At 40.3% G+C, this 25,757-nt stretch overlaps 1 protein-coding gene across 1 annotated transcript in view; it reads right to left on the reverse strand.

The window, feature by feature from the left end:
• Window positions 1-19,858, reverse strand: part of NRG2 (neuregulin 2) — a 256,045-nt gene extending 236,187 nt beyond the window's left edge. The window contains 2 exon segments of the mRNA XM_003339554.4: window positions 18,494-18,962; window positions 18,964-19,858. Of these exon segments, the coding sequence (XP_003339602.2) occupies window positions 18,494-18,962; window positions 18,964-19,218 (724 nt within the window). The 5' untranslated portion in view covers window positions 19,219-19,858.
• Between the last annotated feature and the right edge of the window lie 5,899 nt (window positions 19,859-25,757).

Genomic DNA, 25,757 nt, shown 5'->3' on the forward strand with positions numbered 1-25,757 from the left:
CTGTATTGTCTGGTATATATTCTCTTATGTATGCTTTCCCTAATGTCTGTTTTGCTATCATCTTGGATAAATTAATTTCTTTGCTACTTACAATATGTAAGTAGAACTGGTATTTGGTAAGAAGGGGGTCACACCTTAGATATAAAGTATGGGGTCTTCCTTTCTTTAATTAATTTAATTAACAGCAATCATGTTTAATTTGAATCTGAAAACCACAACCCCAAGATTAATAATATTTAAGGGAACAAATAGATAAAAATCTAGCCCAGTATCTCCTCTCCCTGGGGAGAGCAGAGTGACCAAGCCCCTGGCCCCAACTTTCTACTTCCTTTCCTGGCTGGAATTAAAATCTCCTTGGAGAAGGGAAGGGAGATTACACACTAGAGATGTCTATTCTGCATTCCTTTGAGCCACACAATGATACCTACCCCCATGCTACATATGAGGGGCAGCTCTTCCTGCAAATTAGAGAATTTTTACAAACCAGAATTTACCTAGCCTTCATCACCACCTTTAGAAAGGCATTTTAGGGGCAGCCAAGTGGTTTAGTGGATTGAGAGCCAGACCTGGAGATGGGGGTTCCTGGATTCAAATTTGACCTCAGAAGCGTCTTAATTTTGTGGCCCTGGGCAAATCACTTAATCTCAATCACCTAGCCCTTTCTACTCTCTGTCTTGGAATTGATACATAGTATGGATTCTGAGAGAGAAGGTAAAGGGAAGGAAGCAAGGAAGGAACTCTAGCCAAGGGCAAGTCAAAGACCACCTCCCTTTAATTCATAGGCATTTCCTATTGCCTTTTCCCAATTAGGTTGCTTTCTCACACCAACACATTGCCTTCTTCCATTCCATCCTCCCTCTATTCCTCATTGAGTCCCTGTATTTGTTTGTTTTTGCTTCAGGAAAAGAAATATCTTTTCTGAGCATTATATTTAGCACTTTTAAGGCATGAAAAGCACTTTACCTGTTTTCCTCATTTGATCTTTCACAAAAACCCTATAAGGTAAGTACTATTATTATTCCTATTTTACAGATGAGAAAATGAAGCCTGAGGGGAGTTAAATAACTTGCTCAGGCATACCACCACTAAGTATCTGAGGCAGAATTTGAAATGAGAACTTTCTGACTCCAAGTCTAGCATATTGTATATGGTGTACCATCTAACAGCCAAGATCAGCCAAGAATTAAATATGACTGATTTTCAACAATACCCTTTGTCAATTGTTGTTTATAAATTTGACCATATATACACACTTCATGAATTCTAAGACAGAAGAAGTTGGACTGGTTACATGAGAGGAAAGGGAGATGCCAAGTGAATGGCTAGAGCACTCCCCTAGGATCCTTGGGATATCAGAATAAACCGAGTAAAGTTTCAAGTACATTTGGTGAATGCCCTATAACAAACTTTTGAAAACACATAAACAGGAGTAATCTAGAATTTTTGTTGTTCAGTTGTTCCACCATGTCCAACTCTTTGTGACCCCTGGACCATAGCTATCCATGGGGTTTTCTTGGCAAGGATACTAGAGTGGTTTGCCATTGCTTTCTCTAGTGGATCGAGTGAATCCAGTGGATCTTTTTGTCAGGCAATCAATAGTTAAGTAGCTTGCCCAAGGACACATAGCTAGGAAGTATCTGAGGCTGGATTTGAATTCAGATCACGCTCTATCCACTGAGCCATTTAATTGCCACACCTAGAGTAAGCAGACATGAACCAAGTATATTGGCAGGAACCCTTGAATCAATGGGATCACAGATCCATTTGAGAGTTTATATACCTTACATGCACATGCGTGTGCACATACACACACATACACACACACACACACACACACACACACACACACACAGCCAGAGGTTGTCGTTAAGAGCCTCCAGAAGCAAACTTTAGGAAAGCCAGGAGGACTGAGATCCCACATCAAAAAAGCATGGAGTCTGTCAAGAATGTGGGCAGGAGGATGGGCTGTAGCAAGATTAGCACAGGGGGAAATTGTATTCCCAAGTGAACAAATCACAGCTCCCACTCCCATTTGTCCTTTCAGCTCAGTGCAAACCACGCACAGTGCAGTAGAAACCTACTCAGATAATTTCCATAATGAGAAGCCAAGAAATTAAGTTCTCTCCTGATCTGGTGGCCACCCATATTCTTCTCTAACACATATTTTATAATCTGTTTCAACAATAAGGAGTTGCTTTTGGAATGAGCAATGTCTTTCTTTGTGTTCTGATCCACTCCCCAAGGTTGGATCTGTGAAATAGGAATTAATGATAACCCTATATCCTGAAAAATATTTTGCCCCTGTTCACCTACATTGAGACCCAAAGGATCAAACCCAGAGGGATGGTGGACTGTGTATCATTAGCAGATTTCTGTTCGATGTCATTGACCTCTCCAGAACCATAGTCAGTTGTTTCTTCAAGAAATAAGAATTAGAGGGGGCAGCTGGGTGGCTCCATGGATTGAGAGCCAGGACTAGACACAGGAGGTCCTAGGTCCAAATCTGACCTCAGACACTTCCTAGCTGAGTGACCCTGGGCAAGTCACTTAACACCCATTGCCCAGCCCTTACTGCTCTTCTGCCTTAGAACCAACACACAGTATTAATTCTAAGATGGAAGGTAAGGGCTTTTTAAAAAAATAAATAAATAAAAATAAATGAAAATTAGAGGTGCCCTTTTTTGAAAAAATCTTAGTCTGAAAAAAATCCACATTTTGTCCAAATAAAGACAGAGAAAAAACCAAGCTATATTCATTAGTACATAGAAAATGCATATACCCCTCTTCCTGTTCTATGCCATGAGGAGTCTTTCACTGCAACAACCCACAAAGGCCACAGAAGGAGAGGAGAGGAGTATAACGGAGAGAGATGGTCCCAATCAAAAGATCTGAAAGCTTATCTAGCAGCTGGGAATGAGTAGTTGAAGATCTGGGGTTATAAGTAAAAGAAGAAAGAATAAGGTTGAAATAACCTAAGATAAGGAAGAGAAGGGAAGGAAGAGCAGCCCCCAAAAGTTATGAGACTACAATAAGTCAGAGACTCCATAGGAGGAGTAGGAAAAAGGGCAAATAGAAACCAGAATTACCAGGTTTCAAGAAAGAAATGCAGTAGATGTTCTGCTTTTGGGAGGACTGCTTTACTGGCCCGGTTTTCATTCTGTGCCAATTGGATCCTGCTGTGGTCTGAGACTCCTTTTAATTTCTGAGATCTGGTCACCAAGTGACAAGGCTGGGGAAGTACCACTGGCTGCAGGAGCAGTCCCTGCAGCTCCTTGTCACCACAGAAAGAGGAATTCAGTCACTAAGAAGATCAGCTGTTTAAATTCAAGAATTTCTCTCACCCCTGCCCCTTAATAGGCCTTTTCTTTAAGACCATGTGCCAAGTTAGCCTCCAAAAAGATGCACCAAGAGAAGGAAGTACATGCACAACATTGAAGGGGGAGTGGGTGCAAAGGGCTGATTTAAGGCCACAAGCAACACAAATGTAGATTGATTCACTTTGAACACAAGTTCTGTCTTCCAGTTGAGTTCTTAAGTTATTAATGCTCTATTGCTAGAACTAGGAGATGATGAAACCTACAGTAGACTGTTCCTTTGAACTGCTGTTCGACACCAGGACCTTTTACAAAAGAAGAATCTGGGGACAGGAGGCTGTCCTGAGATGAAGTGATTAAAAGGGAAATCTATCACTGGGGAGGAGATCTAGGGAATTGTTATGGAAACAGATGCCACAGAAAATGCCTCATTAATTGCAGTGATGAGAGAAACAGTGAAAGGGTTAAGGTGACAAATGAGAGAAATTAACAAAAAACAGATCTTTTCTCCTCACCCCACTCCACTCAGCCCCCAAAGCAGAAGATAATTGTCTAAGATAATGTGCCCCACTCTAGTAGAAGCAATTCTCCATCCTAAGCAACTTGAGGATGAGGAGGCAGAGAGAGCTGACTGAAAGCAAGCTTACCCAAACAGGAGAAGGGGCATCTCCACTTTAGAACCCATTAAACAAAATGGAGAGATGTTGGGGCAGGAAGAAACTTAAGCAATGTGACCAGTAAACATCACTAACTGAGGAGCACATACCTAATCAGGGGGAAAAAAGCAGCAAGACAAAGATTGTTCTAATAGGATGAAACCAGAAAAAAGCATGTGTTTGCAAAATGAGAGAACTGGAAGAAAAATCATGTGTAAGAGACTGAGAACATTTCAGAATATTAAAAAAGGGCACAACCCCTCCAAGAACTCAATTGAAAAGCAATTATGAAAAAACAAAGTTCTAACCACTAAGGTACTGTTAAAAGGCTGGTCAGTATTCTCCTCAATCCCACAGCATCGGATTTTTATTTAAGGAATTTTGTTATTATAAAGTAACAATCAAAATGCTAAATCAGTAGGGACCCATTACAAAGAACAAATTAAATAATACTGGAGTACTATATCACCAAAGGCAACTAGTTGAGTGGCTCAGTGGATAATGTGTTGGACCTAGAATCAGGAAGACCTGAGTTCAAATCCACCCTCAAACACGCTAGCTATGTGACCCTGGGCAAGTCATTTAACCCTGTTTGCCTCAGTTTCCTCATCTGTAAAATGATCTGGAGAAGGAAATGGAAAACCACTTCAGTATCTTTGCCAAGAAAACCCCAAAAGGAACCACAAAGAGACAGACATGACTAAGAGACAAACATGACTGAAAATGCCTAGAATAACACTATATTACCATAGGGAAAGAAAAATGTTAAGAATACACAGAAATGTGACAAGTGGTTATATGAAATGATACAAAGTTTAAAAAGTAGAACATTATAACTTTTTAAACTTTGTTATAAAGTAACAACCAAAATGCCAAATAGGTACAGCATTGTTACAAAGAATAAATTTAATAATTTTGGAGTGATATCACCAAAAAGAATGAAAAATGATGTTTTACATGAGTGCACATGTAAAATCTATTTAAGATTGCTTACCATGGGGATGGGGGTGGGGTAAAGGGAAGAAGGAGGGAAGCAGAGAGAGAATTCGAGACTCAGAATTCTTTTTTAAATATTGGAAACTATTCTTACATGTAATTGGAGGGAAAATAAAATAAATCTTAAAAGAATGGAAAATGTTTAGAATATACAGAAATAAGGCAAGTGAATATACAAAATAATTCAAAGTTTAAAAAGCAGCATACTAACAACAACTTTGTAAATAGCCATATATTTGAACATATAATCATAAGGATTAAAAGAAATTGTTTTGATTATTGGAATGACATTAATGTCTATATATAAATTCATCTCTTATTATAAAAATGATCAAGTGTGCAAAAAAATGGCAAATGTTCAATTAGCTTCACAGCATTACCAAGCACTAGCCAGAAATTAATCAAATATTAAATAAGCAAATATTTGTAGGTCCTTGCCCTCCAGGAGTTTACAATCTACTTGAAAAGATAAGAAAGGTAGGACTGAAAAGATTAACAATACAAAGAAGTAAATGATAAGAACCAAAGGAGAGGGGACACAATAAGTCCTTAGGGGGTAGAAAAATCCAGAAGCCTAAAATCAAAACAACTTGGAACAAGGTCAACCTAAAACCCATCTGCAAAAAACTATAGAATAAAGTATCAAACTTTAGTCCAGTTACACAAAGAAAAACCTTACTTCAAAGTCACACATATGAGCTCCAACTTTTGACAGTCATCTCTCAAAAGAAACAAAATTATTCCCAATACTATCAATCCATCCTATCTGAATACATTGGTAGCATCATCTTCCTATGATATATAGTTCATCCTTTTCTAGGGCTCTTCACCAAGTTCTGTCAAAAATTACAAACTGAAAGAGACACACCAAAAAAATCCAGAGAGCTTTCCTTATGGTGCTCATAGAGCTCTGATCCACCATGATGGAAAGAATGCTTGATTTGGAATCAGAGGACTTGGGTTTGAATCCCAGCTCCATCACTTCCCACCTAGAACAAGTTAATCTCACTAGGTCTCTTCATCTGTAAAATGAGAAGTTTAAGATCTCTTCCAACTTTAAATGTCTGATACTAAGATATGATCTCCAGACTACTCCATATACCATAGCCCCTTAAGAAAGTTGCTTCTTTTGGGGACTTTGTTTTATGTGTGGAAATAGTGAATGCTACTATAAGCCAACCCAAAGTGGAAAACAGATATTCATTTGAGCAGTCTAAGAAAAAGGCAAGGTATTCCTACTACTTAAAAAGGCCCTCTGTATGAAGTATTTGGCTGGGGATCATGGGGATCAGCAAAAGAAAATCATTTAAAACAGATATTCTGTCCCAAGAGGTTAAAAGCATTGTAATATTGTCAGCTGAGGTGCCAGAACCATTACTTCACAGGTCAGCTTTTCTAAAGCCTGAAAAGTTACTAGTACCATCTGCTAAAGGCAGTTCAACTATTGGGAAGAACAATAATAACAAAGAGTTTGTGACATCTGCCAGAATAGGACAACAAAGGAGGGGAAGTGGAGATACATACAGGAAGAAGCAACTGAAGAATTTCTAGCAAGAGAACAACAAGGTACAGAACATCCATATGGAAGAGGAAATTCCAACTGGTGTCAAATCTAGAGTGTATTATTGATCTCAAAGATCTCATAAGTTCCCTCACTGGAGAGGACAGGGGGTCTTTTGACAGTCTATAGGTTTGGAAGTCCTTTTGGAATCTTTTACTTCATAGAGGATAAAACTGTCTTATACATCAAAGCTTTGTGAGCCTGAGGGCTTATAAGAGGAACTGGCAGTCACCTTTAGGAGTATGCCAAATAATGAAAGATCCTAGCCTTCATTTGAGTTGAGAAATTAAGCCAGAAAATTAAAAGATCTCCCAATGCATACCCAGATCCTTTCTCCCTTCAGAAGGGAACTTCTAACACAAATCACACAAAAAATATTAGATTCATAGGAGCATATTAGAGGCTAGTACATTTTTTTGTAGTACCTTGTGTATGTGCTATAGGTCATAGTCATTAATTCCCCAGGACTGCTAAAGGACTTCATCATACAATTAACTCTATCATGTGATTTTTCCCTCCTCACTCTTGCCCCAATGACAATGAGATTCCTAAGTAAACTATGGCTGTAGGTGGAGGGTTTTTTCCTCCCTCCCCTAAGTAGATGGTCACATCACACAATCTTTGGCCCTAAACAACCGTCATCAAACATCATAGCTTAAAAGGCCATCATAGATCATCTAACCTACACACCTTATTTATAGATGAAGAAACTGAAGCCCAGAGAGAGGAAGTGAATTGTCTAAAGCCACAAAGTACTTTAGTGGCAGACCAGATCAGAAATGGAACTCAGGATTCTTACTTCCAGTTTGGTGCTCTTTTTTAATAAAGCTTTCAGTTTTAAGAGATCTTAAAAGTCATCTCTCCTGGGTTCTCTTCCATATCTCTACTTAGTTAAGTAGGGACAGCTATGTATGTGGATGGATACATGTACTGAGCACATTGGCTCCATTTACTGACTTTCTGGACCCTGCAATACTCTAGGAAGCCTTGTAGTATTAGTCTGAGTACACAAAGATCCAATTGCCATCTGGTACCCATTGAAAGCATAGTATATTTCTCAGTCCAAAAAAAAAAGTAAAACTTTGTACCAAGGAAGCCAAATTAGGAGTCAGTGATTAAAGCAAGAGGATAACTGATAAATGAATATAAAAATCATAATTTTTCATTATGAGGTTATGTCCTATTTTCTGTTATTTTGAAAATATATTGACTGGGGGGGGGGGGGGGAAGGTAAATTAATACCAAGGAAGCAACTAGTTGTTAGCTCTCAAATTAGACTGCTTGAATAAAGCATGGAGTTATAGAAGGGGAAATTATTTAAATAAATAGAAATGTCCTTTAAAAGGGCAGAGTTCAAAACTAGAATTCGACAAACCAAAGAAAAAGGTGACTACCTTTCCATTGTTAGTGCAAAAACAAAGTGGTTTGTTTTTTTTTATCCTAATTTGAAATATCTGATAATTTAGAACTGAGGTTGGGCTAAAGTTTACTTTCTCATTCTAGTCCAAGGTAGCTGAGGTGGGGAAGCCTTAACTAAACTAACTAACAATGTCAACATCTGATTAGGAAGGGAATGTTTAACTTACTTAAGAAAACAAACTGCTTTCAAGTAAGTACTTTAAAAGTCCTTAGTTGGATCTCATGAAGCATACCAAGATACGTTAAAATAGGTACATGATTTAGACCTAAAGGGTGATACTATAAGCAAATTAGTGGAGCAAGGAAAAGTTTACCTGTCACATCTATGTGGATAAGGGAAAAAATGACCAATCAAGGAAGGAATACAGAAACTGGGGGAATATTTTTACAGTATCTCTGATAAAGGCTTCATTTCTCAAACAAATAGAGAAATGAGTCAAATTTATAAGAATATAAGTCATCGCCCAATTGATAAACAAAGGATATGAACAGGCAGTTTTCAGACAAAGAAATAAAAGCTATCAATAGTAATAGACAAATTGTTCTAAATCCCTCTTGATTAGAGAAATGCAAATCAAAACAACTCTGAGGTACCATCTCACACCTACCAGATTGGCTAATATGAGAGAAAACAAAAAATGATAAATGTTTGAAAGGGTGTGGCGAAATTAGGACATCAATGCCTTGTTGGTGAAGTTGTGAACTAGTTGATCAACCCACTCTGAAGAACAATTTGGAACCATGCCCAAGGGCTACAAAACTGTATATATCCTTTGATTCAGCAATATCCCTACTAAGTCTGTGACCCAACGAGATCAAGAAAAAGGGAAAGCATGTATTTGTACCAAATATTTACAGCAACTTTTTTTGCAGAGTCAAAGAATTGAAAATTGAGGGAATGCTCATTAATTAGGGAATGACTGGACAAGTTAGGGTATATGATTGTAATGAAATCCTATTGTGCTATAAGAAGTGAGGTGCAAGATGATTACAGGAAAGTCTGAAAGCCTTATATGAACTGATAAAAGTGAACAGAATCAGGAGAACATTGTATACAGTGATAGCAAGATTGTGCAATGTTCAACTGTGAAGGACTTAGCTATTCTCAGCAATACAAGGATCCAAGATCCAAAGGACTCATGATGTCACGATGAAAAATGCTCTTCACCTCCAGAGAAATAAATGATGCAGTCTGCATGCAAAACAACACAATCTATTTTTCACTTTTATTTCCTTCATGGGTTTTTTTATGGGTCTTTTCCCACAAAAAAAAACAATAGGGAAATGTGTTTTATGTGATCACATATGTATAATCTATATCAAACTGCTTGCCATTTCATAGAAGGGAGGGGAGAGGAAGAGAAGTTGGTACTCAAACTTTTAGAAAATGGATATTAAAAAAATTTTTTTAATGTTTTTACATGTAATTGGGGGAAAATAAAACATTACATAGATAGATAGATGTAGATATGTTTTAAGGGTACCTAGATGGAATAAAAGTGATAAGCTAACAAGGACTCATTCTCATCTCTTCATTAAATGATGTTCTTAAAGGTAACTTGGCAATATTTTAATAGCCCAGTTTGAGTTACTGTTGATATATTTGAAAATAACTGCATTTCTTTCTTTAAAAATAAATCTACAATTTAAATGGTCCTTCCTTCCTCTTCATCATTGTTATTCCAAATTATTGGGAGTATACTACAGGATAGTTTCTGTTTAGATCCATCAAACATAGAATTGGAATGATTAAAGGGCTGGCATTGACACTTTTAGTAGAAGCCATTTCCTAAATATATTTGATCCAGTGAGTTATCAAATCAAGTTACTGCCTCAAATAATGATTCTTTCTCTGAGTTTCACTGTTGTTGAACCAGGTCTATGGCTATGCAGTGACCTTACGCTATTTCATTTCCAATGAATCTTAGTCCAGGCTTCTGCTACCTGAACCAATCCCAAGAGCTAGACTAAGTAAAGCATTCTAGCCTGAAGGACAAGGTCAATGCTTATTAAAAAGCAAATCTGGGTGAGGATGGGGAGAGCAAAAACATATAGTCAAAACTAAGCAGGAAATCCATAAAGGATAGAGAATCATTAAGGGCTGTTTTGAAAGGTAAAGAGAAATATGGGTGGTGGGTTGTTGTTGTTGTTGTTTTGAAACATAAGAGAATAATCACAACTTGAACATCAAGTTATTGGCTTTGATTCTACTTTTACCATCTGGTACCAATACCCTCTAGCAGCCACTATGCTTCAGTTGACATCTACAAGGGTTAAATCAGTGTTATTAACTACTTCCTTAATTATGTCCGAGAGGGACAGTCTGGAGTTGTGCTTCCCCATCATCAATTCCCTGACAAAAGTATTACTAGTGGCAGAAAGACTCTGGAGGCCGGTATTTTCTCTGGGGGCAGAAGCCACAAGGTAGGGGGAGAGGAGGAGGAGGAGGAGAGAGAGTGTTTAGAGTTCTTTGCCAGTAAAGTCTGTGAAAGAGAACATCACTGTGAGCTTGCACTCTTAATGACAGACTTTCTGCCCCAAAAAGGGAGTATACTTAATGTTATTTCTCAATTATCCAAATATCTCAATTGCTTAGAAGCAACTCCTCTCAATCACTCTGAATCTCTGCTTCTTGACCCTAGATTGGCAAAACCTTCCTAATTCTTCAGTTGGGTACAGCAAGTACTACCTTACATCCTCCTAATGTCTTTCAGTCATCCTCTGAGCTTTGATTCGGCCCTGACTCAGTGCTCTAACTCAGCAAGATTGGTCTTTAGAAAGGGAGCTGGAGAGGAGAGGTGGGAAATGTTCCTGAAGCCTATGTTTAAACTTCCCACAAAAGAACCATAATTCCAAATTTTCTCATAATTTAGCAGTTCTATCCTTGTTGAGTTGAATCTTCATGAACCCATTTGGGATTTCTTGGCAGAGATACTGAAGTGGTTTGTCATTTCCTTCTCCAGTTCATTTTTCAGATGAGGAAACTGAAACTAACAGAATTAAAATGACTTGTCCAGAGTCACAGAGCTAGTAAATATCTGAGGCCAGATTTGAACTCTGGAAGATGAGTCTTTCTGACTCCAGGATCTGCACTCTACTATCTACTTACCCTTGGCCTCATCTAATTTCCTCCTTTCAAATTGAATTTCATAACTTGGTTTGAAAGTATAACCTCAACTTATTCATGTGTATAGGGGATTTATCTCATTTGAAATAATCAGATGAAATCCTAGCTTCTCCCACACTTTCCCCAAAACACACAGAAATCTAAATCTGTACTTGCCCTCCCTTCTTGCAGGCAAGATACCTACAGAAGCTAGGGGGCACAGAAACTATAGGCACTCCAAGCCTGGAGTCAGAAGACCTATAGTAGAAATCCAGCCCCAGACACTAGCTATCTAACCTTGGGCAAGTCATTTATAGTTTTCCTCAAATGTGAAATGGAAATAATATCATCTTCCTGCCCGGGTTGTTCTGAAGATCAAGGGAGATAATATTTGGGGTTGCGGGGGGGGGGGGGCGGGGGGGCATAGCACAGTACCTGGTATATAGTAGGCACTACACAAATACTATTTTTTAATGAACTTTTCTGTCTTAGAAGAAAGATTGGCATGGTGAAGTAAGAGAACCTGGGTTCTTCGCTTGACTCTGCCATCGACTACTTGTACAATGTAGGAGCCATTTAAGCTTTCTGTTCCTCAGTTTTCTTCTATGTAAAATTATGGAGTTGGACTAAGAGACCTCTAAATTCAAAAACTCCGATTCCAAGAAGACTCAAGAAGGAGATGAATGTGGTGTAACAGTAACTCCATTGACAATGACATTCCTGCTCTTCCAAATAAATGGGGGAAATGCCAAATGCTCTAAGCCAATCGGATTTTAAAAGTAAAGACTTTTCAGTGCCCAGATATTTACATATTTTCCTTTTTTCTCCTTATTCAAATGGCAACTCTGTGATCCTTTGAAATTGTAATACTAAATCCTAGCCAGTTACCTCAAACGTAGTACTTCAAAGCACAATGCAGGTAGCTAATTCCTTCTGGACTAACACCAGCTGTATGCCAATATGGTTAAAATCAACTGTGCACCCGGCAACTGGTGGTGCTGACTTCTCAATGGAAATAAAAGCAGACATCTACTGTGGCCTTTCTCTTTCTATATATGGCATCAAGTAATTTCCCATCTAGAAGCTGCTATAAAACAGCAGTGGAAGGGCAGCATTGTAAATAGTCACTGGCGTTGTGTGGATTACCCTTCTTTTCAAGGATTTGGCCTTTGAATCACAGATTGGAGTGCCCTGGTTAGAGCTCCCTCGGTTCGTTTCAATGAATAGGTTTCTCGGCTTTGTCTCCGAAGTGAATTGCTGTTGGTTTTTCATTCTTGCCCCTAGGGTCTCATTTCTGAAGCCCAGAGGAGGTTTAGAGGTAAAAGAGGAACTTTCACATTTGGTACTTGATTAAAAAGTCCTAACTACAAGACTGGTCCCAGGTCCAGGTTAAGAAAAACAAAACAAAACAAACAAACAAACAAAAAACATTTCTTACCTAAGCAGTCACAGCAAAAAATATTTTAGAAGCAAAATTACCATTCTCCATCTGGGAAATAGAAGCTTTCACTCCAAAATGGGAAGAAATGTTTTGAAAACCTGGGAAATTTATCTATTTCAAAGAGGCAAAGATTTCTCTTTTAAAATCCCCTTTCCTTCTGATTTAAAATTGATACTAAGTATCAGTTCCAAGGTGGAAGAGTGGCAAGGGCTAGGCAATGAGGATTAAGTGGTTTGCCCTGGGTCACATAGCTACGAAGTGTCTGAGACCACATTTGAACACAGGACCTCCCGTCTCTAAGCCTGGCTCTCTAGCCTCTGCTCTACCTAGCTGCCCCAGGGACAAAGATTTTTAAGGCCCACTTCCACTCCTAAGAGATAATACAGAAAATGTGAACCACATTGCCTGCATTCAATTGTATAGGTCAAAATGTGGAAAGTCCCTTTGCATCAGAATCCCAGGGCTGCCACTTAATTAATAATGTGATCTTGGCCTTCTGGCATCTTCTCTGGGACTCGGCTTCTTCAAGTAAGGGAGTTAATGCTGAATCTCTAAGAACTTTTAAAATCTCCTATCCTTACCGAACCCCATATCTATTTTGTTCTTTAAACTGAGCAATTTCAAAAGAAGCCAATATAACTTTCTGGGAGATGGGCCCAGGTGAGTTCAGATAGCAAAATCACTGATTATACATAGGCATTCTGAATTTAAAATCCTAAGAGGGGTGTCCTTGGCTCAGTCTCTGGAACCTTGCCCTCCACCCCACAAATCCTATTAACCTGAAAATGCACAATGGTAAGAGCCTATTGTGGTGAGGTACTCTAGCTGATAATAACCCCCCTTTGGGAAAAGGATCCCCACAGTGACAGATAAAGAGACAAGGCTATCGCCAAACTCTTGTTTTCAATAAATGGTCAATCTGTGTTACCAGTGATTAGAACTGCAAGAATATTTTCCTTTTACTTAAGCACATTTCTCTGTGTAAACAATACAGCTTGCCCCCTTGGCTAGTCAGTTCCTAATCTAGTTAGTTTCATTTTCCCCCTGCAATAGCACCAGCACAGCTGGGTTTCCAGCTGGGCTAAAGGAATGAATAATGCTTTAAATAACTATGGCTTTTTAAAAGTGTGAACTTTCTTCTGCTTAGTACTGAATTTCGTGAACGGCCTTTTTCAGCAAGTGAATTTAGAGGCTAAGAATTTATAATTACCCTAAAAATGGGAAGCCCAATGGGCATGTAGCTGATTTTAACCATCGAACTCAAATAGGAAACCAAAGTGTTCTGACTTTCAAAGGGAGGAAGTGGATGCCTGGACTCCTTATGTCAAGCCCTGCCTCAATACCCTTAAGGAAACTGCTAAAAGAAAATGCACATGAGATAGCAGCAAGATAGGGTGTAATTACACCAAAATACAAGCAGCAATCCTTGGGAATACAAGACTATTTGCAGAACAAATGGGATACTTTTATATAGCATTGTGAGGAGTTATTATCCCTGCTTAGGCCCCTCTACCTCGTCCTCTTCCCCTCCCCCAAAAGGGAAGGAGAAGACTCACAGATATGCCTTATTTCAAGAAAATTCAAAGATTTCCCAATCTAAAACGTCAGGGAGAGAATTCTGTATAATGTATGCACATTATTACTTCAGGGTTTAAAGGATCTAGGATTTCTTCAGTGTAGGTAGGTACTCCTTCTGCCAGTGCAAATGGAAGCCCCTCCATGCTTTAGGAAAGCTTCCTCTTGAGGTGCTGAGGCCAAACAAGTCATCATGCAGAGGCCTTCCTTCTGAAGAATCTCTCTGAGTTTAGCCAGGCTGCTCTTCAGACAAGAGATGAGCAATCTGTTGCCAGGCCTGTATTCAGAGCCTTTCCAGTTGGGTAGTTTGTGTGCCACTCATCGCTGGCACAGCCTTAGAGAAGCCAGGGTCACCTCCAAACCTTGATGAAGTGTCTTGAGAAGGCTTGGGTGGAGAAATTCACCATCACGAGTACAAATGCCTTCTTGATTCATCCTTATGTTCCGAAAGGAACCCTTATTGCTATTGTCATTATCAAAGCACCACTCTTTTACAGGAAGTTTTTCCTTATTCCCCCTTTCCCTGGTTGCTAGCATCCTCTATCTTTTATTTAACTTTTCAGTCTTTTCAGTTGTGTCTGATTCATTGTAATCTCATTTGGGGTTTTCTTGGCAGAGATACTAGAACGGTTTACCATTTCCTTCTCCAGCCCATTTTACAGATGAGGAAACTGAGGCAAACAGGGCTAAGTGATTTCCTCAGGGTCACACGTCAGTAAGTGTCTGAGTCCATATTTGAACTCAAGAAGGTGATTTTTTCTGACTCTAGGCCAACACTCTATCCTCTTCGACCATCTAGTCATCCTTGCATTTATTTTGCGTACATTTTGCATATACTTATATATATATACATATATATGTGTATATATATATATATATATATATATATATATATATATATATAGTCTCCTCTGATAACCATTTCATTATCCACATTCAGCAAGCATGGGACCTGACACATAGTAGGAATTTGATAAATGTTTAATGACTGATTGCCCACTCCCTCTGCACTCTATGTCCCCACCCCCATGAAAACATTCAAAGCAAAGAGATATAAGAAATACATTCTTTCAGGAAGTTGTGAAAGTAGACAACAGAACAGCATTTTAAAGGGGGGAGTACAAAAAAAGAAGATAATATGGCCATTGGACTGATTTCAATTCAATAAACATTTATCAAGTGCCTGCTAAGTGGGGATACAAAGAGGTAAAAGACAATCTCTGCCCTCAAGGAGCTTACACTCTAACGGAGAAGAAAACATGCAAGCAAATATATAAAGCAAGCTATATACAGGATAAATGGGAAATAATTAAAAGAGGGAAAGCACTGGAATTAAGAGGGGTTGGGGAAGGCTTCCTATATAAAGTGGGATTTTAGTTGGGACTTGAAGAAAGCCAGAGGGGTCAGTTGTTGGAGCAGAAAAGGGAGAGTATTCCAGGCATGAGAGATGACCACCAAAAGTAGTCTCCAGCCTCCACCTTCACCAGTATATACCACTCCAAAGTATTTGTCTGGTCCCCCTAAAATACGGTTTTTAAAACTATTGTTTTAAGATCCACATCTCCCAGAATCCAGAGATCCTAAAGTCCTAATTAAATAATAATGAAACAATTAGGCTTCAGTTACTTAATGTGACTGCCAATACAGTTACCAAGGATCAGCTTCTCTATTTTGTTATAGGCCAGTCCTCCACCTAACCCTCCAATAAGAAAGTCCCAACAAGCTCATAGCCAAGAAAGCTTAGTTTACACACAGAAAAGAAAAAATAAGGTTGTTGGGTTTCTTTCCTCCCTATCATATGGCACTGTGGTCAAGATGACTAGGTTTCCTTGAATATTCCACTACCACTACTTTAAGCTTATTGTAAGGGTCTATCTTTTAGCTGAAATAAAGAAGTACAACTTCTACCCCTTCATCCATATTGCCAAAGAAGTTATCAGATCTACAATATGCTTTTTCATTTTTCAGTCCCTAATGTATGGACAAAAAAAAAAGTCATCAAACTGGCAGAAACCTACCAAATATCAATTTAAATCAGGATCTTTTCCTTTTAAAATGTTTGCTTTCAAACACATCCCCTTATCCCTGGCAAATTATGATGTGTGAGGTCCTTCTCTTTCCCAGTAATTGCAGTTCTAAATTTATCTTTCCCATTGCTAACCCATATATGCTGCTTTAATAATATGAGAATGCCCCATCTTAGTAACAGGCTATATCTCTACTCCCAAATTAAATCATTTTTTAAACCCTTACTTTCTGTCTTAGAATCAATACTATTAATTGGTTCCAAGGCAAACATTATAAGGACCAGGAAATGGAGGTTAAGTGGCTTACCCAGAGTCACACAGCTAGGAAGTGTCTGAGGTCATATTTGAACCCAGAACCTCCTGTCTCCAGGTCTGGTTCTCTATCCATTGAGCCACCTAGCTGCCCTTCAAATTAAATTATTAACTAGTAGATCAAGTGGTCTATGGCAGGAGAAGGGAGACATTCCTCATCTCCCAGGATTGCTAAAGTTGGCCATCAGATCCTCAGGGAAAAGGAAAGTGAATCTTTTAAACATAAATATTTTGCACTTGTCCTCAGGCAAGATTCAGTAAATAGACTCCCTGACCATTTCCCACTGAATGTATGAACAAGATCCATAGCTCCATGAGGAGGTCTCCAGAAAGATTAAATAAGCTTGAAGGCAAGCAATTCTTGAGTGGTCCCAACTGCCCAGCACAGAATAAGCTAAAGTATGAAAAGAGACAATAGTTTTGCCTTATTTCAGAGTAATGAAGCACTCTTCCCCAAACAGGTTTATCTTTTCTGATGTTCCTATTAATAAGACTATCAAAATTATTTTGACAGAAGTAACATCATGTAGCTTAAAATAGACTGCCCTGATATACTCCATAATACCTGAAATTTTCTACCTGAAGGACACAATAAGAAGACTTTCATGTAGCAAATGGCAGTTATTGGGAAGATGTGTTGGACAGTAGTTTAAAAAGTATGAATCTAGAAGAATGAAGAACACAAAACTTTTTGATAGTTATTCCATGTTCTCTGTCTCCCCCAGCTTCTCTCCTAGCCATCTCTTGTCGGTTGGCACATTAGTAAACATGCAGACTTCCAAGGAAGTGCAATACATCTATCATGTTTTAGGGGCTACACAGTTCAGAGAATCACTAACTGCATACAATCAAGCAGGTTCTCTTTGGACTGGTTGCTGCAATTGGGTATCCAAAGAAAGAAAAAAAGAAAATCAAATAGTTTAATGGAAAAGGCACAAGAAAGACCTGTGCCAAACCTTTAAGTTAGAGATGACCTGGACTGAAACATCCTTCTGAGACACTAATACCATGTATAATGACATTTTTAAAACAACCACTTTTCTCATAGAAAAGACTCACTTCAGAGAAGACTTCTCTCACTTTCTCACATCAAAGAATCTGCTGAGCAACTCCAACGTCTAAGAAATTTCAAAATGTTACCTCTCTAATCACCTGCATTTTTTTACTGCACCCAGCATCATGGAGATGACAGATGCAGTCACTACATCCTGTCACCGAAGTAAGTGTAAGAGCTGAACTTACAGCCCGTTTAGAGAAAGTTACCCCAATATTTCATCATCATAATCTAAAGAAATTCTATGCCTGTTAAGAAACCTCTAAGAGATATACTAGAAACTCTGAACAACAGGCTTTTCACAGTCCCTGAAATGGATCACCAGGCCTGGCTACTGGTCCTGAAGGATAAGACCTGACAAAGCCAGGCACTGCTGAGGTTGGTATAAACACAACACATAAAAAAGTGCCACTTGGAGAAAACAATATCAATTAAAGTCCGACTCTGCCTGCGCCAGCCATTTAGGGATGGGAGTGGGGGTGGGGTCGACGATTCCCTAGGAGAACTTGTGAGCATGGGCCTGCGAAGCCCAATAGAGTGCCCAGTTATTCCTGCAGAACCAATCCAGCCCATCCAGGGCAGTAGCCCAGAAAGAAGGAGGGGGACCTCTGGGATCCCTAGCAACCTGATCAAGGCCGCTGAGGCCCCCTCCCGGCCCAACTACCCCCGGCCCGGCACCGCCCCGGAACTTTCCCTCTCTCCAGCCTCTGCTGGGCTACAAATGGCAGCTTTCCAGCCCCACATGCCATCCGTCAGCCGCAGATTCCTACTGGCACAGCCCCAAGGCTCTTCTCACACCCCTCTTTTCCCCCACCCCCCCACCCCTCACTCTTCCTCTCCCACACACACTTTGAACCCGCTCTTCCCGCACCTCCCCTCACCCACTCGTGCCAGCCGTCCTGGGCAGGGGTAGCCCCACCTCCCCAGCTGCTCGACCGACCCCCACACCTGCCAGGCCTAGGCACCTGCGGCACCTCTTCCCCGTTCCCCTCCTTCTCTCCCCCCCCCCAGCGGAGGGAGGGGGCGACTCACCGCAATCGATGCACAGGATCCTGCCCACCTCTTTTTTGAGGTTCTTGCCGTTGGTGTCCAGGGGAGGGAAGGCCGTCTTGTAAACCTTGGGCTCTTCAGTGGCCTCCAAGAAAAAGATGTAGCGCTGGTTCCTCTCCACGGGCGCGCAGGAACCCACGGTGATCACCTGGTCCCGCTGCAGCCCCCCGTTCCGGAGCGGCCACTTGTCCAACACCTTCACCAGCGCCGCCCAGCCTGAGACTGGGGGCTCTCGGGTGCTATTCGAGCCCCCTGGCTGAACGAACCCCTGCACCTTGCCCTCCACTACCACGGGCGCCTTGAACGCCTGGTCCTGCACCGATCTGAGGCTGGGCGAATAGCAGGCTAGCGACACCCCGAAGAGCAGCATGGAGAAGCCGGGTGCCGGGTCGCGCCTCATGCCGCCGGCGGCTGCGGCTCCCCAGCGGGCTGCGGCGGCGGCGGCGGCAGCTGCTGTCCCGGCTGCTGGGCTGCGGCTGTGGCTGCGGCCGCGGCTCTGGGGGCGCAGCGGGACGGGTGATGCTGCTGCTGTGGCTGCTGCTGCTGCTGCTGCTGTCGCTGCTGCCGCTGCCGCTGCTGCCGCTGCCGTTGCTGTCGTTGCTGCTGCTGCTGCTGCCGCTGCTGCTGCTGCCGCTGTTGCTGCTGTAGCTGCTGCACGAAGCCTCCTCCAGTGGCGGTGGCGGCACTGAGCAGCAAACCTGCCGCATCTGGCCAGGCCATTTGGGGGGCTCCGCCGCTCCGCCGCCGCCTCGGGAGGGGAAACACAGCCCGTTGGAAAACCGGAAACAGCGTAACGTGATCGCCTCGTAGCCCTCCGCCCGCGGCCGGGCGAGGTAACCTAACAGGGCAAGGGCGGGGAGGGGACAGCGCTGGCTACGCAGACTGGCAGGCAGGCAGGCAGGCAGGCAGCTGTCCCACCCGGACCCGACCAGAAGGAGGATGCGGAGGATGTGACACCCGCCCTCCTGTTCCCTCTCCCACGCCCCCCGCGGCCTCTCGAGCTCCGTGGGGCACTGGCTTCTGCAGGAAAATTTGGAGAGGTATACGGGAGAATACTTTTTTACCTTCGGAGAGCTTGTTCGCCAGCTTTAGGGGTCTGCTATAAGCATCCTCAGGAATCCCGCCTATCTCTCCCCTCCCTGCCTTCAGTCCCTGCTACCCTTGGCTAATAAAAAAAGACACGAGAGCAAAGACCCTTCCTAGAGCCCCGGCAACCTGGAGAATAGGGGCTCCATCTGTCCCCTCGTATTAGGGGAAACACAGGCCTCTAATCTCAGGTGTGCTGGGCCGAGATTCGGAAACTGACATCTGAGATCCAGTTTGGACTGGAGAGGCTCCTACCCTGCTCATTTGGACTCCCTAATGGAGACTGCAGAGGGAAGGAGAAAAGGGGGGACGGGGGGGGGGGGGACTTGGAGAATAGCTCTCAGCCCTGGAATTCCTTCCTGCCCTTCTTTAAAATTAAACTAATAGTACTACCTGGATGTCTACTTCTTAAGGGCTATTATTAATCTCAAATGAGATAATATATGTAAAGTGTTTTACAAACTTTATAGAAGCCCTGTAAGTTATTATCATTATCCCCCAAATGCGAGTTAGGAACGGGTTCTTAAGGAGTCCTTACCTAATAAAGAAAAAGTAAGGATTTCCTCTAGGAGATAGGCAAGTGACTTTCTTTCACAGTATTCACTGGGAGATGATTTTAGATTATGGACATCAAGAACTCATTACCACACCTAGATCTGGACTTGCTTGGCCAAGACCTTAGATTCAGGGATTTTAATTCAAATTTAAAAAACAAAAGTATGTCCCTCTGTCCTATAATGTACATTATAAACCATCTTGCTTCAGGGCAAAAGCATTTCAGGGAGCTTTATTCTCTATCAATCAACCAATGCACTTGAATATATCCTCCATTCGACCATCAAAGTGATTTTCCCAGTGGGATCATGCCCCCTCTTTGGAAGTCTTCAGTGACTTCTTATCACTTCACCTATCAAATACAAAATGCTCTGTTTGGCTGGCAAAGTTCTTCATAACATAGCTACCTCCTGCATTTCCTGTCTTCTTATTATGCCTTACCCCTGGTCACTACTCCTCTATCCAGGGATACTAGCCTCTTAACTTTTCCTCAAAACAAGGCACTCCCATCTCTCAGCTCAAGGCATTTACTCTGGCTGTCCCCACTTGCAATGCTCTCCCTTCTTAACTCCCCTGCTAACTTCCCTGGCTTCCTTTAAGTCCCATCTTAAATCTCATCTTTTACAGGAAGACTTTTCCATCCCTTCTTGATTCTAGTGCCTTCAAACTGTTCATTATTTTTTATTTAGCTTGTATAATATTGTGTGTTTGTATATATCATTTGCATGTTGCCTCCTCCATTAGACTGGAAGCTCCTTGAGGGCAGGACTGGCTTTTGCTTCTTTTTGTATCTACAGTGTATGGCCCAATGCCTGGCACACAGTAGGCATTTAATAAATGTTTATTGATTGACTGATTATCTCTCAGTTTAGTGCATATTTTCACTGTTTTTCTGATTGTCTACAGCACATTTTGAAACACTATTCTACTGGAGCCTTAATGCTTATGTCAACAGAGAGTAAGGGGGCTCCACAGTAGTTAAAGAATGGGGGGAAATTATTATTCTTTCTTTGTTCAATATATGATATATGGAGATGAGATCTTATGACTGACCTCAGCTATTCAATGACTTGAGCAGAGAATGGAGTATTAAGTTTCTGAAAGGAGCAGCCAAAACGGCTGCTATTTTATTTATATTGGACATATATTGAGTATTCATTAATGGACCAGTGTCAGTGTAGAGGAAGTCTCTAGTCAATTGCCCCAGGGATCTGTCCTTGGCTTAAACTTGTCAATTCCTTCCTATAATGTGTGTCTTGGTCTGAATACACTATTTCAGATGTTGCCTGACTAGAACAGAGGACACCAGGGCTATCACCTTTGTACACTATGCCTGTCTTCATTCAGGATAAAGCACTATTTTTAAGGGGGGAGGTGTTTGTTCCTTTGTTTTGTTTTATTGCCTTGTCATAATGTTGATTGGTTGCTCACTAAAATTCTCAGGTCTTTTCAGATGAACAGTTTTCTTCTTCTTCTCCTCCTCTTCCTCCTTCTTCTTTTAACTTTTACCTTCTCTCTTAGAATAGATACTAGATATCCATTCCAAGACAGAAGAGCTGTTGGCAAGGGCTAGGCAACTGGGGTTAAACAACTTGCCCAGGGTCACACAGCTAGGAAGTATCTGAGGATAGATTTGAACCCAGGACCTCTCATCTCCAGGCCTGACTTTCTATCCACTGAGCCACAGAGTTGCCCCAATTTCTAATCATACCTCTTTCATCCTTATGCAACTGCACTTTTTCTGTACATTTATCCCTATTAGGACTGTATATTTATCCCTATTAAATTCTATCTTATTACATTTGTCAAGATATTTTATATCCTCACTCCATCATCTGACACATTAACTAGTCTTTCAAGATCTGTGCCTTATACAAAATTCATGAAAATTCCATTTGTGTTTTTATCCAAGTTGGTGATAAAATGTTGAACTTTGTGGGGCCAAGGAATTATGCTTAAGTACACTCCACTGGGGATCTCCCTACAGCAATCTGACATTAGTTCATCAGTGATGACTAAAGATCTCTAGTCACTTATCCTGTTCTGAATACACTTAACTGTAATAGCTGACCCATTTCTCTCCATGTTGTTCACAAGAAGAGCTTGAGAGACTGTCAAAAGCTTTGTAGGATTTCATTCCTTATAAGTCTAGTTGCAGAGGGGACATGAGAACAGGATGACAACTTGGTTACTTTGTCATCACTTCCTATTCTGGTTATTTTCTTTCTAAGTACTTCCAATTGATCCCTTTAATGACATATCCTAGAATTTGACTAGAAATCAATGCTGAGTTCCCTAGTCCATAGTATGAAGATTCTATACACTTCTCTCTTTTTTTTAATATAGACATTTGGGGGCAGTTAGGAAGCACAGTGAATAGAGCATCAGACTTGGAGTCAGGAGGGCCTAGCCTCAGAAACATCCTAACTGTGACCCGAGGCAAGTCACTTAACCTTATTGCCTAGTCTTTACTGGTCTTCTGTCTTAAAACTGATACTAAGGGAATACTATTATGCTCAAAGGAATAATAAAGTGGAGGAATTCCATGTGAACTGGAACAACCTCCAGGAATTGATGCAAAGTGAGAGGAGCAGAACCAGGAGAACATTGTATACAGAGACTGATACACTGTGGTACAATCGAATGTAATGGACTTCTCCATTAGTGGCAATGCAGTGATCCTGAACAACTCAGAGGGATCTATGAGAAAGAACACTATCCACATTCAGAGGAAAAACTGTGGGAGTAGAAACACAGAAAAAAAACAACTGCTCGATTACATGGATCAGGGGGATATGATTGGGGATATAGACTCTAAATGATCACCCTAGTGCAAACATCAACAGCATGGAAATAGGTTCTGATCAAGGACACATGTAATAGTGGAATTGCACATTGGTTACAGGAAGGGGTGGGGGGAGAGGAGAGAGAAAGAATATGATTCTTGTAACCAAAGAATAATGTTCTAAATTGACTAATTAAAAATTTCCCCAAAAACCCTGATACTAAGACAGAAGATTCGTCCCTTTCTTCAGGACTTTTCACTATCAATGGGTCAACAACTGTATTTGTCAGTTCTCTCAGGATATTGGAATGTAATTCCTCAAGCCTGAAGATTTGACTACATTGATGGCCATCATCTCACTATCAGGAGTTGTACCTTAATGTTAACCAGTTTTTGTCCTAATAGTCCAAGGCCAAAGGTTATTTTTTTTTATTTTTTAGAGGTTTATTAAAGATTAAGGATTAAAGAATATACAAGTAAGACACATGTGCCTAGGCCAGAGGCCTAGACAAAATAACCTCACATCATGGAAGAGACTCCTCTGCTCCAAAACAGAAGTCCAAAAAAGAGAAAAGAGACCCAAAAACCTTTGCCACCAGCTTAAATCCTTCCTCGATCTCGGCCCACCTCAGAATTCCCATGAGATTACAAAGCATTTTGGGGAAGTGGAGCAAAGGCTTGTGGGGATTGTAGTCCTGTATTCGAGTCTATTTTTTACATTCCCCTGTTTGATCCTCTGGGAAGAAGTCCTTCCCCAAAGGATCATAAAAACATAATCAATTTAAAGATTACAATAATTTGAGGATAAGAGAAAAAAAAACAATAATTGCTGAACGCATTGACAAAAAGCCAGTTAGGGGGCAGTCCCCTTTGGCATGAAAGTATACATACAAATAAATGTTCAATCAACTACACCCAAAGTTCAATTTTGTGCAACTTGTGGTCTGGAGGCTTCTTCATGGTGGCTTCTCCAACAGTTCAGTTCTGTATTCAGAGAGGCAGCATCTTCTTTACCTAAAATTCTTCTCAAAAGGAATCTAAACTTTGCAATTTAAATAATGATATTTTTTATATTCCCCCCATTAAGAGGGTGATTAAAAAAACAGGATCACTTAGGGACGTATGGCTGAGGTATGAGGTATATGAATCAATTTGCAAGAGAAATTAAAAAGATATCAGAAAAATCCAAATAAAAAAAGAAAAAACTCTGGATGAAAATATAGACTATCAAAGTCTTATGTGAAAAAATTCTAAGTAAAAAGAAAAATAAATCTATAACAGGTCCTTGAATCAGGGCCCAATTAAAATGATCGAAGCAATGATGCATTTACCCAGTCAATAGCCAGGACTACAGAGAGTTACCACACTATGAAAGACATAAAAGGGACCAGATTATCAGAGCCAAGGTTTTGGGGATATTCGTCTGTCAGTATCTTCAGAGTGAGTGTGGACACAAGGAAAGCCTACAACTTAACATAGGTCAAGTGTCGCAACCCCAAGTCTCACACTAGGTTCAAGATCTTTGTATTGGCCTGGAAGTGCATCAATCCATCCTGGATTAGGTTTTCTTTGGCTCTGTGCAATGGCTCTTGTGTGTATCTCTTGTCCTGGAATCAGACAGAATCATTAAGCAAAGTCCCATAATTTATTTAAATAATTAGTGGCATCATTTTTATAGTCACAAGCTTTTGGGGCATGCATTGACAAGTGTATCCTAAACTTGTAGCACTGAAAAGTCAAAAAGTTTAAAGAAAATCTTAATGCTGGTGACATGTGCTTGAAATATAAAAAAGAGAGAAAAAACAAATAGTATATTGCACATGCAAGTAAAATATAATAATAAAAGAGCTTTAAAAATTCAAAAATGTAGCTTATAATCATTGACACACTGTGTCAGCTAAGAAAATAAAGATTACAAGACTTTCTCACCAAAAATGAGATCCATTTCCTCTTTGTATCTGGCCATGATCACTGTGAGTAGAAGGCAAATGAATTGAGAGAGGTAACATTTTTTCATTTTTAAAAATACAGTAGTACAAATATGTAGGTATCAAAATCCCCAAAATTCTCAATAGCCCAATTAATTACAATAGCAAACAAACACACTTTCACATTTCATATAAGTTGCTGTATGGCATTTTAAAACCTATGAATTGATGGATATTTGTCACAATTTTTACAATCATAGCAAATCTTTCAACCTTGGTGATAAACATAATTTTAAAACAAAGTAAAACTCATCTTGGGTTAAGAACATGAAGAAATCTAGATATCATTCTGGTGGAAGTAAAGTAGTGAGCTGAAGAGTATAAATAAAGGGGTGCTCCTTTTTCGGAGGCTTTTTAGGGGTACAAATGCCCTGAGATTAACTGCCCCAACTTCCATTCACATATTTAGAAATTCGGGAAGGTTGGGGGGTTATAAAATGTATTTCACTTCAGCTTCTAGAATGGCCCTTACCTCGTAGGTAGGGCCAGGCAGAAATAACCAGAGATTGTTTAAAAAAAATTACAAAATCATATTTTTAAAACCCTTAAAATCATTTGAGATATTTAGCACATTAATTTTCCAAAGGTTGTTCTACAATTATAACCAGTTCTGATGAAGTCCATCTATCTCTATGACAATTTTACAAAGGCAAAAATAGAAAGGCTGTTTTTTCATATATGGGCTTAATTACAATAATATTTGTTCAATAGTTATAGGGGAAAAACAACAGAATTTCAAAACTCAGTACATTTAAAATAAATTCAATCAACCTTCAGTGTAAGAGAATATTGAATGCAGGAATATATGAATTTAACATCACAAAGTTAAACC

The sequence above is a fragment of the Monodelphis domestica genome, chromosome 1 (genome assembly GCF_027887165.1).
Source record: "Monodelphis domestica isolate mMonDom1 chromosome 1, mMonDom1.pri, whole genome shotgun sequence".
Taxonomy (NCBI): Eukaryota; Metazoa; Chordata; class Mammalia; order Didelphimorphia; family Didelphidae; genus Monodelphis; species Monodelphis domestica.